The sequence below is a fragment of the Biomphalaria glabrata genome, chromosome 11 (genome assembly GCF_947242115.1).
Source record: "Biomphalaria glabrata chromosome 11, xgBioGlab47.1, whole genome shotgun sequence".
NCBI classification, from domain to species: Eukaryota; Metazoa; Mollusca; class Gastropoda; family Planorbidae; genus Biomphalaria; species Biomphalaria glabrata.
In genome coordinates this window covers 36,058,937-36,080,681 of record NC_074721.1, presented here as the reverse complement: position 1 = coordinate 36,080,681, position 21,745 = coordinate 36,058,937, and the positions used below count along the sequence as shown (strand labels likewise).

The following is a 21,745-nucleotide window of genomic DNA, read 5'->3' as shown; positions in this document are numbered from 1 at the left end:
GAATATATAGATCTTATTGATCAATAGAACAAATGACAAAATAGCATATAATCTAAATATCACCGCTTTTTAGGCATACTATTAAAACGCTTATTCAGAAGAAGCTCCTAAGATGTGCTTCAAATGTCCGATTGGAACTCTAATGCTTTTTTTTTTCTTAGCCAACCCTTCTAAAAATCACAGCAACACAGAAGAACAAGAAAAAAAATGCGATCCCAGCGAAATCTTTCACTATATAATAACAGTAAGATAACTTTCAAACTTTATTTTATATATAGATCTATATTATATAGAATTATAACAATAAAATTGCGATATTGGCAACATGTAGATCTAGACCACAAAGAATGATTGGTATTCCTAGTACTTGAATGAAACTTTGAATCTAGTCAAGTCTATAATAACTGTATACTAAACAGTCATTTAATACACACAACACATTGCAGTCAAGCATACAGAGATTTGAGGACACAGCGTAAACACAGCCACTTGTATAATCCAGCTCAAGATACACATACATTCTACACATCCGGCTACACATTCCTCACTGGGCGCGGGGGGGGGGGGCAGTCCAACCTTGTTTGAGGGGGAGGAGAGGTATGCGGGGTTAACTGAAACGAAGTAAGGAACCCACTTGTAGTGGCAAGCGTCGAACTGGCTGATCTGAGGGTCTCTACGTGGAGATAATCTCGTTGGCTTTGCTGTGGAGGGCTTAGTTCAAAAGTTATGAATGATTCGTGTACGCGATTCACCACCAATATATATTCTATCCCTTCAACTGGGGAGTGGGTCGTTGGGCATCATTGCTGAGTCTTGCACAACTTCACACTGTCTCTCTCCTCGTCTCCCGTAAATAAGTCTTGAAAGGACAAGCTGGCCCTAGTCCTATCATTAAATTTATCCAGCCCTATATGTCACCCAGTCCTATCCTTAAATTTATCCAGCCCTATATGTCACCCAGTCCTATCCTTAAATTTATCCAGTCCTATCCTTAATGTCACCCAGTCCTATCCTTAATTTATCCAGTCATATCCTTAATGTCACCCAGTCCTATCCTTTAATTTATTCAGCCCTATCCTTAATGTCACCCAGTCCTATCCTTAATTTATCCAGTCCTATCCTTAATGTCTCCCAGTCCTATCCTTTAATTTATTCAGCCCTATCCTTAATGTCACCCAGTCCTATCCTTAATTTATCCAGTCCTATCCTTAATGTCACCCAGTCCTATCCTTTAATTTATTCAGCCCTATCCTTAATGTCACCCAGTCCTATCCTTTAATTTATTCAGCCCTATCCTTAATTTATCCAGCCCTATCCTTAATGTCACCCAGTCCTATCCTTAAATTTATCCAGCCCTAACCTAAATGTCCCCCAGTCCTATCCTTAAATTTATCCAGCCCTATCCTTAAATGCCACCCAGTCCTATCCTTAAATTTATCCAGCCCTATCCACAGTCGAAATATGAAGGTGCTAAGTAGACCCGGCTGTGACCTGCATGTTTTGCCCACGTCTAACGCAGATTAAGAAGCCATTAAATAAAATCTTCGACGTCAATATATCATAATGTGTATAAAGGACGCACTAACTTGTCGACATGTTGGACGCTATATTTATACATCAAATCCCGGTGGAGACTAGGCACCATGGAAACTTCTGGACACCACAAACACATGGCCTATAAGAAACGTAACAATTGCGCACTAAGAAGTCGTAAGAACGGCACTACACAGGTCAATAGTGTTCAGGTGGAAAGGAAAAAAAAATCCTTTTCTAAAACAATGTTTAAAAAAAAAACTTGAACTAACTCTGTAGATTGTAATATATAATGTGTACAACAGACCTCGCCTGTCTTTCTTTCTAAACAGTGGGACTTGATCTGTTGAACAAATCAAGACTGTCTCGTAGAAGACATGGATCTATATTGCAAGTATCCTCCTGGTACATTGACCTTCTGTCCTTTCGATCTGTTGAACAAATCAAGACTGTCTCGTAGAAGACATGGATCTATACATATCACATTGTAAGTATCCTCCTGGTACATTGACCTTCCAACGACCGTTCCCCCCCCCCCGACAACATCAAAAGTTACTAAAACAGAAACAACCAAACTCGTGTCGAGGTGACCACTGGGGGACTATTTACCCGCGACGCCGAGATCAAAAGGGCCCCAATGTCCAGTATGTCCACAGTGACGTGTTTCCTTTCATGCCCTAAACAAAGCCAGATGTGTTGTTTTGTGTTGAGGACAAGACCTCCTTCAACTGGGCTAATTGGGGGCGAGAACGACAAACACGAAAGGGCTACGCACACACACACATTTTATTTACCTCCTCTGCCATGTCAATTTACGTGTAAACTGTAGCTAGAAATGCCTTTGATGAAATGCAGCAGTGAATACAAGGGGCGTGCAAATAAAGGGGGCGGTACCAGCGCTGTTGGACAACAGGCCAGGAATGTCGTTGTGCAAACATGGCCTAAGGTTTAGGCGATTACGTAAGATAACTCTGCTCAAGCCTAAAGCTCTTAACGTAATACTGCGGTTGTGCCCCCTTGATCTGCAAATGTCTCCATTGCAAAGTAACGGCGTTTTTCTGGACTACTTAGTGGAAGTGAAAAATTCAAGACACAATAACACATTGAATACGAATGAGTACACACACTTGTTCTTCTTACTCCCAAATATGTCAGTTAAATTTACATTGTTCACGCATATCTTCATAGTAAATAGTAAATTTGAATTTAAATAAAAAGTGCATTATTTTCCGGTGCCTAAATTTACGCTTTGTAAAAAAAACAAAAATTGTGTACGATTTACCAGTGCCTAAAAAAAAAAAAGATTCCCCTTTCAGACCTTGCGATCTATATGGCAAAAGATGTTAAGCTCATCTGTTTCTTTGGCCAACGGTTAACGAGCAGGGTGTCGTGTGGCCAGCACAACGACCAACCAAGCGCTTGACCGCTCAACCACCGACAAAATCTAGTGGTGCACTGCACAAGTAGGCACTGCTTCTGTTGGTGGTACTTGGCACTAAAAGGTTCTTCTGTTATTCACAAGTACACGTGTTAGTGGTACTATGCACTAAAAGTACTTCTATTTAATGTTATTTATTAGTACGTTTGTAAGTGGTACTTTGTACTAAAGGTACTTCTGCTAGTTATGTTCTCGTAAGTAGTGTTACTATGCTTGACAATGACGGCCTCTGGAAGATCGTGACACAGACCAGAGGGTGTGCGATGACAGATGAAAGACGTCCACACGTCTGATGGGCGGAGCTCTGGTCTGGGAGGATTGGCACCCATGACCTCTGAGGCACTTCTCACAATTACAATTAACCCCTGACCCCTGACCCTTTTGTATCTAGTTGGAGCAGATCCTTACCTTTCAACCTGAATCATAACATGTCACACCAAGAAGATTTGAACCACACGTTCACACGATGTCTGCTTGTTGCTCTTCCACCCCCCCCCCTCTGTCTCTAATGACTGGCAACTGGACCCTACGAACCTTTTAAGAACACAATCATACATAACGAATATTTAAACTTCCGGTTGCGTGCTGGCTGAGTACTTAAGCGATTGGTTCGAATCCTGGGATTTTGAATTCCGGGGTTTTTAGGACGCCTATCCACTTGGCATTAGTTGGGGAAAGTAAAGGAGGTTGGTCGTTGTGCTGGCCGCATGACATCCTCATTAGTAGACGGCCACAGAAACAGATGACCTTTACATCACAAGGAAGGTCTAGAAAGGTTACTTTTATTTTAACTTACCATTAAAACTTCAAAGAGAGTTTAATAAATAATTAGAGTCATTTCAATTATATGATTGAGCATTATTAGATAGCATCAATAAGGAATGACGCGACACACACAATAAGTGAGTAGATTTAGTGGTGAAGGAACTAGAAGACTCATAGAATCACTCGTCTGTCTATCACGAGATAACCTTTCTATCCACAAGGTAAGTTGTCTGTCTATCACGACAGCGACGTTCCCCATGTAAAACATGTGTGCACACATTTAAACTTTGTTTTATCAAACGCGTCAATCTACTGTGTTGTTCAACAAGTGATAGTTGAGACCTCAACAACTCTACAACGGCATAACAAATATGCATAGTTGTGCATACTAATTAAATGACACGCTTTCGGAAGCCCATAGCTAGCTGAAATATCGACATATACAAACAGAAACACACAGTTATTATAAACGCGAAAGAATCAGAAAGCTAAAAAATAGGCAACATTGAAGAAAGGGGAGAGAATAAAGTTTGGAACTTGTATAAAACAGATAATAAAAATGAGGGAGTAAATGGGGCTCGGGGTGAGTGTACTGTTTAATCTAGTCACGTCAAGGATGGTGTTCTCAAGACTTTATATGTCAAGTTCGAGGTGTGTTTGGTCACCTGCCTAAAGTCAACATAGGAAACAGTACACGACCATAGGAGGCATCCGTTGTGACGCCATTTATGACTAAGAGACCCATACCACGAAAAAGATGGAAACTAATAGAATGGAAGGCCTAAACAAAGACCCGCATCGTCACTACGTGCTAACCGTTTACACTAAGGCTCGTTGCTACATCGTACAGACGTGGACATGAGCCATTGGTCTAAACTGCCCACAGCTTGTGACGTAGCAGGTCAGTGTTCATGCCTTCTATTACGCATGATCTAGCAATAAGCCACCACACATAGTATTGTACAATGTAGAACCAAAATCAAAGTTTAAAAAAAAAAAGACAAATGTGAACGGTGTTAGCTAACAGTGTAAATGATGGGCGAATGTAACAGGGTAAATGTTAGGTGTATATAAAGGTGTAAATGATAGGTGGATATATAATAGTGTAAATAAAGGCTGGATATATTGGTGCGGGGGAAAAAAAGTTGGAAATGGTTCGAACATGGCATTACTTGATGAGGATGTGTGTTCGTTATAACAAGTCTAATTGGATGCCCCTGAATGACGCAGGCTCACTAGTGGATTGAAATGAAGGCTCAAATAATTCAATGTTGGCCATTCTTAGCTATCGTATTGGATGCCATTATCCAATTGCCTCGGCTATCATGTTACCCAATGCTTAAGACTTCTTTCAATCTAGTGAGACAATATCTCAGACCTCCACACGTGAACATAGGTTTAGACTTGATCAGGCGGAACGTCCCGGGAGGGGGCGGGGCAGTACCACCACGTAAACAAAACGGAATGACTGGGGGGAAAAAAAGACTTAGAGACACAATTCAATCTTCATTGTCAATCTGACCTATTACCCCACAGAGCGCTGATTTATTTAGTAGAGAGAAAAACAAGTTGACACATTATAGAAGTGTGTAGTGTGAAGTGTATTTACAAACTGAGATTTAGAGTCAAAGAATAGTTAAGCGCTTGGCTTCCGAACCTGGGGACCTGGGTTCGAATTTCGGTGAAGACTGGGATTTTAAATTTCGGGATTTTTAGGGCGCCCCTGGGTCCAGCCAGCTCTAATGGGTACCTGACGTAAGTTGGGGAAAGTAAAGGCGGTTGGTCGTTGTGCTGGCAACATCACAACCTGCTCGCTAATCGCGGGCCACAGAAACATCACCCGCCCTATAGATCGCAAGGTCTGGAAGGGAAACTTTACTTTTAATAAGAAAAAAGGTTTGATCGCACGACGCTCACACATACATCAAAGATATCAGGTCCAATCTAGTTCGGCCTTGGACACAATTTCCGACACATGTCACGGACCGAATGGCCCAAAAAATTTTATCCAGTTTTTTGGAAAAGATCCGCTACCCTTTCATAAGAACTGTAGGCAAAAAGCTTCTTGGGGCCGGATGGCCTCGCATCACGGGTCAGATATGGCCCGCGGGTAGTGTTTAGGAAACAAATTAAAAATGCTATAACATCTACATCTATAACATCTATAACATAACATCTTAACATCGCACACACGTGCTCATTTTTAATGTCTACCGTTCGCTTTGATTGCCAGGCCAATGCTGATAACACATTTTGGCAAAGATTCTGCAGTCTACAAGTAAACAGGTAGATACCTGAAACTAGTCCATCAACAAACATTCAAATCTTGTGTAGATCTTCAAAATAAAGTGACCAATTCAAACCGGTTTTTTCTAGTTACCCCAAAATGACATTTAATATTTTGTTATTTTAGTTTGGGCTTATTTTACGCCTGATAATATCAGCGCTGCTACAACGTAGCGCCCTTACGTCTTCCTAACCAATCTGTGCCTGGTCACACTTAACTCAAAGATGGCTTGATCTTTGCTACACAGCCTAATGCTTCACTGTAAGTACAAAATGACCTTTTTAACACGACATTCATTTCACTAGTAATTAATGCTCATTATAACAAAGTCTGCTAGGGATTGTTTTTTTTTTTTTTGTTTTTTTTATGACTGTCTTAAAAACTGAAATTAAGAAAATATTTACACATTTACAACAGAAATGTTGTCCCATAAGGCCTATTTCCCGAACACATTTAAAAAACTGACACATGAACGCGGTGGCTGAGCGGTAAAGCGCTTGGCTTCTGAACCGGGGGTCCCGTGTTCGAATCGTGGTGAAGACTGGGATTTTAATTTCGGGATCTGTGGATTTTCAGGGAGCCCCCGAGTCCACCCAGCTCTAATGGGTACCTGGCTTTAGTTAGGGAAAAGTAAAGGCGGTTGGTCGTTGTGCTGGCCACACGACACCATCGTTAACCGCAGGCCACAGAAACAGATGACCTATAGACCACAAGGTCTGAAAGGGGAACTTCCTTTTTTTTTTCTTTACATGAACTATATATATGAAGAATGTCTCTATTTAAAGATCCAAAGAGAAACAGGGAGTCTATGCTGTCCCAACTCCTCGTCTATATCTTGGATTCAAGTCTCAGGGAAAGATTCAGTGATTTGTGCACGCGCTTGGAGGATGGACACTTGAATTATCTCAAGTAATCCTTAGGACACCGGAAGCAAGTTTCTATCACGGTCAACATGACAATCAGGTTTCTCGGAACGTGATAAAAACACAACCTGGGAGGATTTTTGTAATGTTCTCCCCCCCCCCTCCCGGCCCCCAGAAGCTGTCTGAGCATCAACCAATCTTGCTGGGTTTTTTTTCTTCTCTTACACATTCTGTGAGTCTTTCACCAACATAACAAGAGAAGCTCATGCAGTGTTTTTGTGGGCGTCCAGAGATAGAGAAGGGATACAAAAATTCCCAAGCGAAGGTGTTTTGTTTTTTTTTAGGTAGGATTGCGTTGTGAGACTGTTGGGGATGACGCCATTTATTTTTTTGTTTTTGGGGGGGGGGAAGCTATGCATTAAAGAAACAAAATAATTTGAACAGAAAAATAAAAACATGTTTTTAAAAGGGGGCTCTGGGGTTGAAAGAAAGAGACTCGGCGTCCCGACATTTCCCCCTTCTACCACTCCCCATGTTTACACTGTATGTTTGTGAGTGAGTGTGCACCAACAAGCCAAGAAGTCAAACCACAAACGTCAAACCTTCACTTCGATTTCGTGTCATCCCTGGACAGACACAAAAACTGAAGTCTACTCTATGAACTCACCACAACGAAACAAAACAAAAAAAAAGCCTTTCTGGTATATAACAATCACCTGATGCAAGATGTTCGTGTTCCACAGTACCCCCCGCCCTTCATTTATATTTCCCCCCACTCTCTCCATCCAACAGCTCAAACAGTTTTCCATCCAACAGTTTTCACATCAACTTCCCCAAAGACGAACATTTCCCAGCGAGCGTTATCTGCGCTTGACAGTAACCTCCCTTTGATTTAGAATCACTGAACAAAAACAAAAGTAATGTATTACAAGAACAGGTCAGAGAGTCAGTTGAGAGGCTCCAAACTCTTCCAAACAAAACAACAAGTTACTCAGAGACCTCGTCAGTCAAGACACAACAATGAAATACACATACAAGTGAAGTTCCCCTTTGAGACCTAATGACCTATGGGGCAGATGATGTAAAGGTCATCTGTTTCTGTGGTCCACGGTTAACTACGGTGCCATTAGGTCAGCATTAACGACCAACCGCCTTTACTTTTCCCCAACTAATATCCGGTATCCTTTAGAGCTGGATGGACAAAGGCGACCTTAATATCCTGTAAGTATAAATCACAGTCTTCAACAGGATTCAAACCCGGGATCCCCGGTTCGGAAGCCAAACGCTTTAACAAACAGCCACCGCGCCTCCAAATACTTTTTTTTGTAGGGGTCGAGCGGTCAGGAACTAATTCTGAACCCACGACTATTAACATACGGATTTCGAACCGAAGTTTGGGTTTTTTTAACTGCTTTTAGATAGCGCAACTTTCAAGCTATGCTCAAGTGAGATGTTGTCCAATCTCTTTTATGGACCAGAGGGGGGGGGGGGGAATTTCAGTTCTGCACTTAGGCGCTCGACAAACGCAACTCTGATCGAGTAGGGATTCAAACTCGAGCCCCCTTGTTAGGTGACCAAAGCCAAGCGGTTCATATCAAATTCAAACTAACTTATTCCTATTTGTATTTGACATGGCATATGAGCATATGACTGGAGCAAATGTATTAAGTACATTATATTTGTAAAGTTCGTCAGAACTGAAAGTCAATGAAATATGACTTAAGTCATTTGTTTTTCAAGTAGAATAACAATTACACTCCAGTCACGCAAAACAAAAAAAAAAAAAACAAAAAAATCACCTAGATCTAGGTCTTTAAACACAAACTATTAATGAGAAATTATGACTTTAAAAAAACCTACCTTCAATACTGGCAGACGGCAAAAATAGGATTTGTCTTACTCCAAAATGTTGGACCTACGAAACTAACTTGGGAAATGCAGCTGACAACACGTTTTATGACCGTCGAGGATGCAAGCGGCTAATTATCCAATAAGAAACGAGGAGACAACCTAATCAAGGAAAAAAAAAGGTGGCGCTGATTCACAAGGCTGTCGTCTGCAGCGAGAGACATCAAACTCCAGTCCAGAAGTTGTCAAGTACACAAAAACTTGAACTGCTAACGTGTCGATTTGCTATTTTGGTCTCTTTTTTTTTTGTTACTCCGGAGTAAGCTTTAACACTAATTTATCTAAGAAATTAAAAGGGGGTGTAGATGTAGCTGATAGGAGGCCGGCAAGATAGTCAAATTTATCAGTCGTGTGATGTATAAATAGACACAGGTAAACAAACATAAACAGGCAAAAACTCGTTTACAAACTACAGTATACTGTCACGAAAATTTTTAAGCTTGGTCAAGACTTTAATAAATCTACATATTGTAAACTAATTCACTTGAACTGATTCATTCAATTTATATGAAATGATTCACTCAACTTAGAGGAACTAATTCACTCAGCTTAGAGGAACTAATTCACTCAACTTAGAGGAACTGATTCACTCAACTTGGAGGAACTAATTCATTTGATTTGGGTGAACTAATACGCTAAACTTATTTGGATTCACTTAACTCACATAAACGAAATCCAAAAACTTGCTTGAACAAATTCACTCATCTTCGATGACCTAATTCACACAACTTAGAGGAACTGATTCACACAACTTAGAGGAACTAATTCACACAACTAAAAAAAAAAATTCCTCCTAAAGCCAAGTAAAGTTGTTAAACAATTCCAAATATTTCACACAACGTGATAGAAACAACAGAAGACTACCAACAGTGTATCAATAAACTGGGGGTGGGACGGGGGGTCAATGTGCGTTTTTTAATGAACTTACAAAAGAATGAACTCCCCCCCGCGAATCAATAATCCAGCAAGGTGAAGTTGTAGTGTAGCACAGATTCTCAAACTTTGGGAGAGAGACCACAAAAACACAAATGTGGCCATGTTCGGTTAGAGACGAGTTGCTGCAATGATTTGGTTCAGTCGCTTTGTAAGCAGCCGTAGAGTGGAATAGCAAGAACACAACAGAAACATACTGCCACATCAGCATCACACCACCTAGAGAACCACACATAGTGAAGAACCATCCAACCTAGAGAACCACCAATCAGAATCACACTACCTAGAGAACCACACTACCACAATAGTGGGGTTCAGTCTCACAGCGGATCCAGAACTTTGGAGGGGGGGCGATTTTTTTCAAAACCCTAACCCTAACGCCCAGTAAATCCTAATCCTAAGCATAAACGCGCGCACAGCATATATATATATATATATATATATATATATATATATATATATATATATATATATATATAGAGAGAGAGAGAGAGAGAGAGAGAGAGAGAGGCGATCGCCCTTACATCGCCCCCCCCCCCTGGATCCGCCAGTGTCAGTCTATAGATCTATAAAACTTAAAACCGGTCCACTATAAAGAGAGAAACGTATCAACAGAGAGTTGGTTATAGTATGATCGTATCTTAACATTGCACAGAAGAACAACGCCATTGTGGTTGACCCTCTGGTAAAGGAGATACCTCTAAGTTAATGACCCCCCAACCTTTGACCTGATGCCACGTGATCTCCCAATTCTTCCTGTCATGTGACATTCCGTTTTTTTTATCCCACTTAGTACGTTTGACATCAAACAAGAAAAGCCTTCAAAGAGAGGGGGGGAGGGTCATAATGTTCACACATTACTGTAACATAGTCCCCCTTGTAGCTGCAACAAGCCTCAAAGCTAAACTTTGGCCACACTGCCAAGTTGTTAGTGAAGTATAGAGTCACAACTCACTGAACAGCTCAAAGATTTGTACTTTAAAAAAAAAACAGCTTAAAGACTTGGACTGATACTTCCTCAGCAGACGACAGAAATAACTGACATTCCCTTACAGTGTCGGGCACGTTATGCGGGCCCAGCGCCAGAAGACCCAACCTTTTAATTCGACTACAGATATAATCAGCAGATATTAGTTAGCAATGAATGTATCACGTGAACACCTAAATATAAGTTTTTAAACCCATCTTCGACCCATTATAACCCTACTGAATATTTGTCACGTTGAAGCATCAACTAAATGTCGGACGAAGAAGTTCTAGGGAATACACTGAGTTCAACACATTTTAAGATGGAAAAAAAAACACAACATACGAATGACTTTTACTTAAACACACACACAGGTCTTTTTAAAATAAATCCTCTATCCCAGGGCTTCCTCCTTCCTCTAGCAGCGGTTCTCAACCTTTAAAGCCCGGAGACACCTTTTTACAATCCCCCACTCAGCCGCGACCCCCTCTACACACACACATACAGCAATAGAAGAATAGACAAAAACAATCCATATTTTCGATGGTCTTAGGCGACCCCTGGCAAATCGTCATTCGACCCCCAAGGGGGTCGCGACCCACAGGTTGAGAACCCCTGCTCTAGCTTGTATTCTTATTTTTTGTTTTGAGATAAACATGACTGGTGGTTACTTTTGTTATGAGATAAACATGACTGGGTGTTACTTTTGTTATGAGATAAACATGACTGGTGGTTACATTTTGAGGCACTTCGGATTTTCAAGGAACTCAATGATTTGCGGAAATTAACATACCACGAGCAGCCGGTGGGTAAAGACTTGTACGTAAAAAAAAAAAAGAAATACCAAGCGACTGGTCAGTCAGCTGGACTCCAGGCATGTACAACAACATCGAGGAAACCTACTTTTATGAAAGATTCACGCCCACTCAGGTGAAGCCCAACTTATTATAAACCCACCTATGTCAACGAAACATGTCTATACTACGGTACGCTGGTGTTACAAAATAGTTAGTGGTGAGTTATTTTATAGCTTGGGACTCGGCCAACTTAAGACCTGGCTGGCAAGAGCTGACGAGGTCTTGAATTCACGCAAATAAGGGGAGCGCTGGGGGGAGACCTTGAGACTCATTCGAGCCCGTTAAAAAGATCACTTACAATACAACAACAAAGGGCACACTTGTACATATCAATAATCGACCCTGCAAACACTACAACTATCGACAGCAGTTCTAAACATTTGGGCTGGTGGCACTTTTTTGTTATGAGATAAACATGACTGGGTGTTACTTTTGTTATGAGATAAACATGACTGGGTGTTACTTTTGTTATGAGATAAACATGACTGGGTGTTACTTTTGTTATGAGATAAACATGACCGGGTGTTACTTTTGTTATGAGATAAACATGACTGGGTGTTACTTTTGTTATGAGATAAACATGACTGGGTGTTACTTTTGTTAGGAGATAAACATGACTGGGTGTTACTTTTGTTATGAGATAAACATGACTGGGTGTTACTTTTGTTATGAGATAAACATGACTGGGTGTTACTTTTGTTATGAGATAAACATGACTGGGTGTTACTTTTGTTAGGAGATAAACATGACTGGGTGTTACTTTTGTTATGAGATAAACATGACTGGGTGTTACTTTTGTTATGAGATAAACATGACTGGGTGTTACTTTTGTTAGGAGATAAACATGACTGAGTGTTACTTTTGTTATGAGATAAACATGACTGGTGGTTACTTTTGTTATGAGATAAACATGACTGGTGGTTACTTTTGTTATGAGATAAACATGACTGGTGGTTACTTTTGTTATGAGATAAACATGACTGGTGGTTACTTTTGTTAGGAGATAAACATGACTGGGTGTTACTTTTGTTAGGAGATAAACATGACTGTTACTTTTGTTAAGAGATAAACATGACTTAATGTTACTTTTGTTAAGAGATAAATATGACTGAGTGTTACTTTTGTTAAGAGATAAATATGACTGAGTGTTACTTTTGTTAAGAGATAAATATGACTGTTACTTTTGTTAAGAGATAAATATGACTGAGTGTTTATTTTTGTTAAGAGATAAACATGACTTAATGTTACTTTTGTTAAGAGATAAATATGACTGAGTGTTACTTTTGTTAAGAGATAAATATGACTGAGTGTTACTTTTGTTAAGAGATAAACATGACTTAATGTTACTTTTGTTAAGAGATAAATATGACTGAGTGTTACTTTTGTTAAGAGATAAATATGACTGAGTGTTACTTTTGTTAAGAGATAAATATGACCGAGTGTTACTTTTGTTAAGAGATAAACATGACTTAATGTTACTTTTGTTAAGAGATAAATATGACTGAGTGTTATTTTTGTTAAGAGATAAACATGACTGGGTGTTACTTTAGTAAAATACTAGGGGTAAAAAACATCAGGGGACTTAATGTATTTTAAAAATCATGGGTTACCTACTCTTGGTATACGATTGTCTTTCCATACAATAGATATCAAATCAAGAGGAAGATTTGGAGACAGAACCCCTCTCTTTGGGACACAGAAACCTTGACCCCCCCCCCCTTTTCCTTTTTTCTTTAATCATGACCTCAAGAGATTTAACTCTGATCAATGTATAAAGCCTGTAAAAAAAAATTTACTAATGGACACACGCAATCTTTCCTGATCAGTCGTGCATTGGTCAAATAGAAAAGCAAAGACCAATGTGACTTAAACAAATCTAGAGGCGCGAAATCTATAAGTAAATAAGGCGACTAAAGAAAGCAGCAAAAAAAGGGGGGGGCGACTCAAGGCTAAAAGAAGATGAAAGGGCTGATAAGAAAATACTAGGAAAAGTTTAGATATAAAAATGTCACTTCCTGAAGAGTACTTTTATTTTTTTATTATTATTATTTAAAAACAAAAACATGAACTGTTAGTCATTCTCTGGTAGTGCCTGGATCGGGGTTCGATAAAGTGAAATAAATCAATGTAGCCACGTTAATGCTAATTTTTTTTTAGAATTATTTCTAATTTGATATATCACGTCAATGTACTGCTAGAGGAGGCTCAGTGTGCTCTGGTCTACTCCATTTTGATAAGTGCAATGTGTCTCATAGAGTTACGAAAGGAACCAGAGAGAGACATTCCTGCTGACTAGAAACTCTCGTCTGGCACAAATGTGCCCGATATAGTCTGTAGCATCCAATGGGACTTAAACCCCAGACCCTTGATTCGGAAGCTACGAGGTTTAACTGAACGACTGGGAAAATATATTCCAACAAGCCTTCCGCACCTTTGCCATGCAAAACAAGCCTCCTCTGGTTTAGATAGCCTAGCCTATCGTATATTATACTCTACTATAGATATTTTACACCCTTGTGTACTGTACCTGTTAGAATTCAAAGCTTCAGTCTCCAAACGAAACCGAAATCGCTGATGGTAACAACTCATTCCAAAACTAAATAAAACATGCCGGCAGTGAACTATATAGGTTCCTGGTGTACTAAACAAGCCTATGTTTTATACATAAGTATAAACACAGCAGACACACAGCCTGTACCGTAGTTTTCTTGCAATTGACAAAACACACCATGAGAGGGAATTGAAAACACAACTTCTCAAACGCGCACTCAAAAAGAAAACAAAAAAAAAAAAAACGAGAAGACTTATGCCATGCGCGTGTGTGAGTAGCGCGAGTGAGTGTGAGTGGTGCCAGTGGGACAGAGAAAGTGTGAACAGGGCGCCTCTGGGGAGCGGGGGTGTATGAAGCAAAGAAGAGTTCACTATTACCGCATGTCGGCATCACAACTTCAAGCCGCTACGAGCTCAGTGGATCTAAAAATAGCTCGGCTGTCAAGTCTTGCACCCCCACAAGTTCAAGAAAAGTGACGTGACCAAGGCTAAGCAGGAGCGGCTCAGCCAAGCTGAACAGTCATCGTTACACGTGCATGTAAATACGCAGGAACCAGGTCCAGTAGTCTAGTCTTACATACATGCAGCATTCATTATATTCAAAAAACAAACATGAATCCCCGCTCTCGATTTCTTAATTAACAAAGTACCAAATGTTTAATTGTACACACATGGGTGTAGAAAAAAAAAATTCCGTGAATATTTCATCAAATTAAATGAATTTCAATAAATGTGTGCATTATTAATTTGAAAAGGTCAGTCAAAAGATGATTCGTGTAGGGAAATCATTTCTCCCTTCGTGCTGAGCGGCTGTCCTTTGCAGAATATTCAGAGAGAGGCCAGGCCATGTTTGTCAAATGTTTGACATGTTTTGAGTGTTCCTTCAGAGTTGAAGACAATTGACTTCCTAGACCAAATCTCCCGCAGGGAGATTGCAGCGGGTAGGGTATGAACCCGGGACCATCGAGACGACTGAGCCACAGTCCAGCGCGCATACCGCACGACCAGCTGGACTGTATTGCACCCCCACAATCCCCCCCAAAAGTCTCCGAAGATAATTTCACGTATGATGTTGAAGACCGCCAGCTTACTGCCCACAGCCCAATCTTTAGAGGCATATGACCATCTATCCTCTCAATACCCAGTCAGGCATTGATTTAGACATTAGGGGTATATTAATAGAGACCATTATAGAGAATAATTATTCAGGAGTGTAACCATTAATTAAAGTTAAACCTTAATTAGACAATTAGTCAGTTTCATTAAATTTTACTTAATTCGAGTGAGAGTTATTTATACAACTTATTGCACTTTGCAAAATTAATATTTGCTTTTAAAACTCAATTCTGATATCTTGCAAGGCATTCCGGACTTGTTTAAACCTTCTCACACGCAATCTGGGCAGTGATCAGTGCAGAGTCAAGTTATCAAATATATTACCAAGCAGGTGACGTCACGCGCGCCGCTAAATTTAAACGTCTTTGTTACTTCCCTTGTAAAAAAAAAAAGTTTCCCTCCGTTTTATGGGGCGCTGCAGCAGACTGAAACTAAACATGTGTTTAAATATTACCTCCCTTGTGTAAACCGACATGTATGCATTTAGAAGGACAGGGTTATGGCCCTGAAAGAATACATGCTGATACAAAGAATACACTAAAGAGGTTGGAAGAAAGATATGGTGGATGTATGGTCACAAGTACTCGACACAAAAGTTTGAGATGCAGAGAAAGGGAGATGGTTAAAGCGTATGAAGGAATGCAACATTCACAGAACTAAATGAACCATGTGGAGAAAAAAAATAAAGATTCCACCGCGAGGTCTTCATCAGGCTACAAAAAAAAAAAGAAAGTTTCCTTTTGAGACCTTGCAGACAGGGCAAATGGTTGTAAATGTCATCTGATTCTGTGGCCCACTGTTAATGCAAGGGTGTCATGTGGCCAGCACAGTGACCAACAGCCATTACTTTCCCCAACTAATGTCAGGTACCCATAAGAGCTGGTTGGAATTAGAGGTGTCCTAAAATAATCATGAAATTCAAAATCCCAGTCTTCACAGATATTCGAACCCAGAACCTCTGGTCCGGAAGCCAAGCGCTTTACCACTCTACAAAAAAAAAGAAAGACAAACACTAAACGAACCTGTATTGAACTGAACCGAACAGTCTGTGTGCTGACGTCAACTCCTGTAACAACGTGTGAGAGCCAAACCAATAGGGAAGTTATTTATTGTGTTTGTGAGCCACTTTATAAATATATACTGGTGTTTTACAGTGCTGAAACATGTGTCTGTGGTTTAAACATGTGTGTGGGCAGTTTGTTCACCCCATTAGGTTTTGTAACATCAGTCTCAACGTCCCCCCCCCCCCCACCTCTTTGCCCACTCCACTTGATCTTCTTCCCATGAAGAGCTACACTTCTGCTGTTCTTTTGCTTTCTGTGCTTTCGATTCGTAATCGATAAGTAGATCAACACAAATAACGTGTTTAATTTACTAGTGTTGAAGTCTTTAGTAGGCCTCATTTTCTCACAAGGAAGGAAGAGTTTTAAATACTAATACCGGTAACTCTGTAAATTGTGTTCTCTCCCGGCAATGATATTTAAATGAGTTACTTCCCTTGGCATACTTTATTCACTAACCATTTGAAAATCATACGGAACAAAGAACAGAATCACTGCCGAATTCTATGAAGTTAATTTCCTAATATTTAGCGTCCACATTGTCATATCAGGCAGCGATATTGAAACTAAAAATACTAAAGATGTGCGCATAATTACATGTGTACTAAAAATATGCACTTGATATAATATGTCAGTAGCATAATGAAACAAGTCTTTCAATAAACCATTGTGAACAAAATAATAAAAGTTTAGTTAAAATATATATATATATATATATAGACCTTTCATACCTATAGAATATAAAATAGCTTAAAAAATACTCATTTGCCCAGGTGGGGGATTATACACTGGGGCTAGGTGCCTATTCAAGTAAAAATTCTCTTAAACCTAATTTGACTAAAACTTGAATCAGTAGTCTCCAAAATGATTTGTAATTACGCTCGCAACAAGACAAGAAGAAATTTTCTATTTAAAAGTTTAAAGCATGCATATTGAAAAGTGGATTTTAGAAACATTCTAGAAACGGTTGAGGACAAAAAAGAGGAAACAGTTCAATGCCATTAAGTTATTTAAAAAAAAGGACGTTCCAGAATTCGACTCACCAGTTAAGTTGGCGTCCAACGAGCACTCGCCAATACTCTCATCGCCAGATATGCTACTCATCACCGAGGTCTGCATGAGACGTTTCGTCCTGACAGGCAAGACATCGAGAGTTTTAGGGGGCTCCACTCGACTGGGGCTCACTTCATCCTTCTTCTCCGGCGTACCAAAGTAGGCCGCCTTGAGGTACGACCTATCCAGGTCTGGCCGGAGAATAGCTGAAATGTCAGACTCTGTGAAAAAATCCATGGGCCCATCCATGAAGTCTGATGTGCTGTGGTCTAGGTAGGAGTTGTCCAGTGAGGTGGGCCGGATGGGCTCAGGCTTGGCCAAGCCAGCAGGTGTGGTTTTAAAGTCAGAATCTGAGATTGTATCCCCCGCTTCTCTCGACGACTGGCGTTCCTTGAATCGACGGTAGATATCCTGCTCTGAGAGTGTGTTCTGTTCGATAGATTTCATCATTGGATGTGTGGAAGGGTCAAATCCTACTCTGCCCAGATTTTCGTTGGAGTTGAGCATAAATCCATTGGTGATTTCATCCACTTCATCAGATGATGTGTTTTTTTCCGGATCTTGTAACTCTATTGTGTAATGACTAGGTGTGGGAATTATGTCCCCTGGCTGGTTTTTATTTTTCTTTTTTGACCTGCAAATAGATGAGCCCATAATCAAAAAAACTTCAAGTCGTGTGCCAATAACAAAAAATTTCATAACTATCAATATTTAGTAACAGAAATTTAACTCTTTCTCTCCGTAATTATTTACCACATTCTGGTGGAATCAACGCTGGTATCGTCAGTTAGGAGAGAAAGAGTTAAAAAAAACAAAAATTAGGATTAAACAATAAATTCTTTAAAGATTCTTTTTATAATAATTTTGTTCTTGTAGTTTAATTGCCTGGTATTCACTTGTATAGGCTCAGCAGACACAAGCACACCCAGAGGAGGACCAAAAGGGGACACACACAAAAAAAAACCCATCTTTTGCCAGTACTACATCATTATCACAAAAGTACTTTGTGGAAATCCATGCACAACATTTTGTTTTTCAGATTGTTCACTGTAAGAAAAGTGCCTCTCACTGAAGGATGCCCTACTTTTGACCACGGCACGCTGATTAGCAAAAACGTTTCTTCTACTTTATTATTAAGCCTGGGAATACAAAATAAACACTAGCAGATCTTAGTGTATTTTGAGTAATTGTTTTTTTTAAGCATCTTTGAGAAAATGGAAACCGGTTCAAGAAGGAGGTTGTCAAAAACAATTTGTCCTCTTACTTGCTGTGACAGTGCTGTCTATGAGTCAGGTTGTGCACTTACTGCTGAAGATTTGAAGGAAAAAAAAACAACAATTGATGTATAACATCCAATGGTTGTAAAGCCGGGCATTTTTACACTTTAGGCTAATGACTGCTGGTCGGAGGACAAGACCTCAAAAAGGAGGACACTGCCTCCTTTTGACGAACGTCTGGTAACCCTATATTAGCACTGGTAGTCCTTGCTTAACATAAGGAGTTCTGTTCCAACAACCTCGCCATTAAGCTAATCCATTGATATGGGGATAGTTAATATATTGTATCCCAGCTTCATGGTACAATTTTGTTTTCCATACCTACAGTGTTGGCACAGAACTAACCACTGCAGTTATTTCAATTGTTTGTGATAGAATAATAATTTTTTTTTACTGAGTTGTTAGTGTTCACCAATAAGAAATATAAGTTCCCCCCCTTTGACACCTTGCCATCTATAAGACGGGTGATGTTAAGGTCACTTGTTCCTTTGGCCAACGGTTAACCAGCAGGCTGTCATGTGGCCAGCACAATGACCAACCGCTTTTGCTTTCCCCAACTAGTGTCAGGTACCCATTAGAGTTGGGTTTCAAGACACCCTAAAAAATCTCGAAATTCAAAATCCATGTGTTTACTAAAATTTGAACCCATGACCCCAGGTTCGGAAGCCAAGTGCTTAACCACTCAACCACTGCGCCCCTGTTAAAACAATACTGAACTGTATTCTTTATAGTAGCTGTTTACACAATAATTATATATATATATATATATATATATATATATATATATATATATATATTACTTTATTTTCTATTTCTATGCTTTGAATTTATTTATTTTTTCAACTCATTTTTATTACCTTTACAATTCAAGTATACTAGCTGGATTTAAAACAAACATGCATATGTTTATATATATATGTAACCCTGCTGGACCAAGTATTGTATTTAGAATGGATATGCCTTGACAATCTTAAATAAAGATAATGTTTAAAAAAAGTAAATTGTCAAATCAAAATCATTAATAAAATAAACACCAAAAGCAACACATTATTTTGTATTTCATAACATCCCTCAAAAAATGTCACACCAGAATACAGAATCAGTACATATATCTATATTTTTTTTATGTCTATATTATAACTATTCCTAGTCTTAAGGTAACTCTTGTTTTTATGTTGCCAAGTTAGCAATAAAAAAAATATTTCAAGTTGCTCTAAATAGGATTTTACATTTATTTAGTTTGATTTGGTATTTCTGCTTCAGCAAGAAGAGGCCTTCAGGATTAATGGTCTGGCTCCTTCTGTCTGAAGTGAAAAGGACTTATTCTTGTTAAAGTCTAACCAAGATTTAACTCTTTCTCTCGTAATTGATTATGCCAACGTTGATTTGAAAGCATTAAACTAAATGGATTTTTGGATTTATAAACATTAATTTGTGCTGTGTAAAAGGATGTGGCTAGGTGGGGGAGGAGCTAGCTAGGGCATGTGACCATTGACCACTGGGGTGGTAATTTGCATACGGACGAAATGACTCTGGACCAGAAGAATGTTTTTTTTTGGACATTCCGATGGTCTAGAGGTTAAGTTCACGTAGTGCGTTATCGCTAGGCGGCGTTGCCGTTTCCAGGGTCACTGGTTCAAGCCTTGGTCAGCGCAGCCCCTTATTTTCGTCGCATTTTAGTTCACTACTTTCTCTCATTTAAAACTTGGTCCCTGGTGCTGCTGTTCATTTATGTTTAATATTGTTACAAATGACCAGTGACAGGAAGAGGTTAACGTGTGACCCCGACGAGATAACACAGCAGCGGGTGTTCCCTGGAATGTACATGTATAAACAGAGACAGGATGTGACGTGTCCTTACATGTTATTCCAAATGGTACTAGCAATGTCCAGTGACAGATAGAGGTCACAACTTGTGACACCGGCAAGATGACACTGCAGCCGATGTTTTCTGGAATCTACATGTATAAACAAAGACAGGATGTGACGTTTCCTCACGTGTTATTCCAGAGGATACTAGCCGTGTTTGTGCAACTTTGGACAAGCGATTAGGAACTCTATATAAGCCAGAGAGTTAATGTGAAAGTCAGTCGTATGGAGTCGTGAGTGAGTCGGGACAGTCGATACAGACAATGTAAGACGTGTGCGGCTCTAGTGGAAGTGAAATGTGTACGACTCGATGCAAGTTAACTAGGGTAGAGTTAACTGGAGTGGACTACTGTCGTTAAAGTCTATACAGCGAACTACAGTGGACTTGAGCCGTTACAGTCGATACAGTCGATGTAAGACGTGTGCGGCTCTAGTGGAAGTGAAATGTGTACGACTCGATGCAAGTTAACTAGGGTAGAGTTAACTGGAGTGGACTACTGTCGTTAAAGTCTATACAGCGAACTACAGTGGACTTGAGCCGTTACAGTCGATACAGTCGATGTAAGACGTGTGCGGCTCTGATTCGGTAGACTTGAGTACGACTTGGTACAAGGGAGAGCTAAATGTTGATTTTCTTTTATAATAATATTGATTTTTTTATGAGGTCTAAAAATACATAGAAATACATTTGAAATATCTTGAACCAAAGTAAAGAAGATAACTCTGCCAACACTGCATGTCTAGGTTTTGTTTCTAGTGTCAATTGATTTAATAGAATTCATCCATTAACAATTTTTTGATGAAATGTTTGAATGAAAAAAAATGTAAATATAACCAGAGTCAATAATAGAAGATTTGTTTTTAATTTTTCTTTCTTTGGGAATCTTTTTTTTGATTTGACGAAGTTATGTTTCCTGCCATGGAAACCAAGCAAACATTGTCAACAAAAAATAATTTATTATAATTTTATGCAAAGTGCCTATTCTTGTTATTCTGTGTTTCCAAAGCATTTTAATAACTGAGTATTTATCTTTCTTTAGAGTATATATGGCTCCTTTTGTCTCGAAAGGCAATGGATGCGCCCAAGTGAGTCACTGGTTTTGGCTTAATCTTGAGACGGGGCAGAATCTGGTGTGGCTAATCAAGCCAATTCTAGAACGGCAGACTTTGCCACAATTCGTACATGTGTATGCCTCTGATTTAGGGCTAGCAGACAGGGCAGCTTTCTTTTTTTCCCTCTTGATTAAAGCCGCTTCAATTCTTTTGTT

At 39.6% G+C, this 21,745-nt stretch overlaps 1 protein-coding gene across 5 annotated transcripts in view; it reads right to left on the bottom strand.

Moving 5' to 3' along the window:
- LOC106072302 (uncharacterized) overlaps positions 1 to 21,745 on the bottom strand; it is a 131,997-nt gene that overhangs the window by 37,523 nt on the left and 72,729 nt on the right. For all 5 annotated transcript variants that reach the window (XM_056045521.1, XM_056045526.1, XM_056045524.1 and 2 more), the window contains one exon: positions 17,322 to 17,965. In XM_056045521.1, the coding sequence (XP_055901496.1) occupies positions 17,322 to 17,965 (644 nt within the window). The remainder of the gene's footprint in view (positions 1 to 17,321; positions 17,966 to 21,745) is intronic.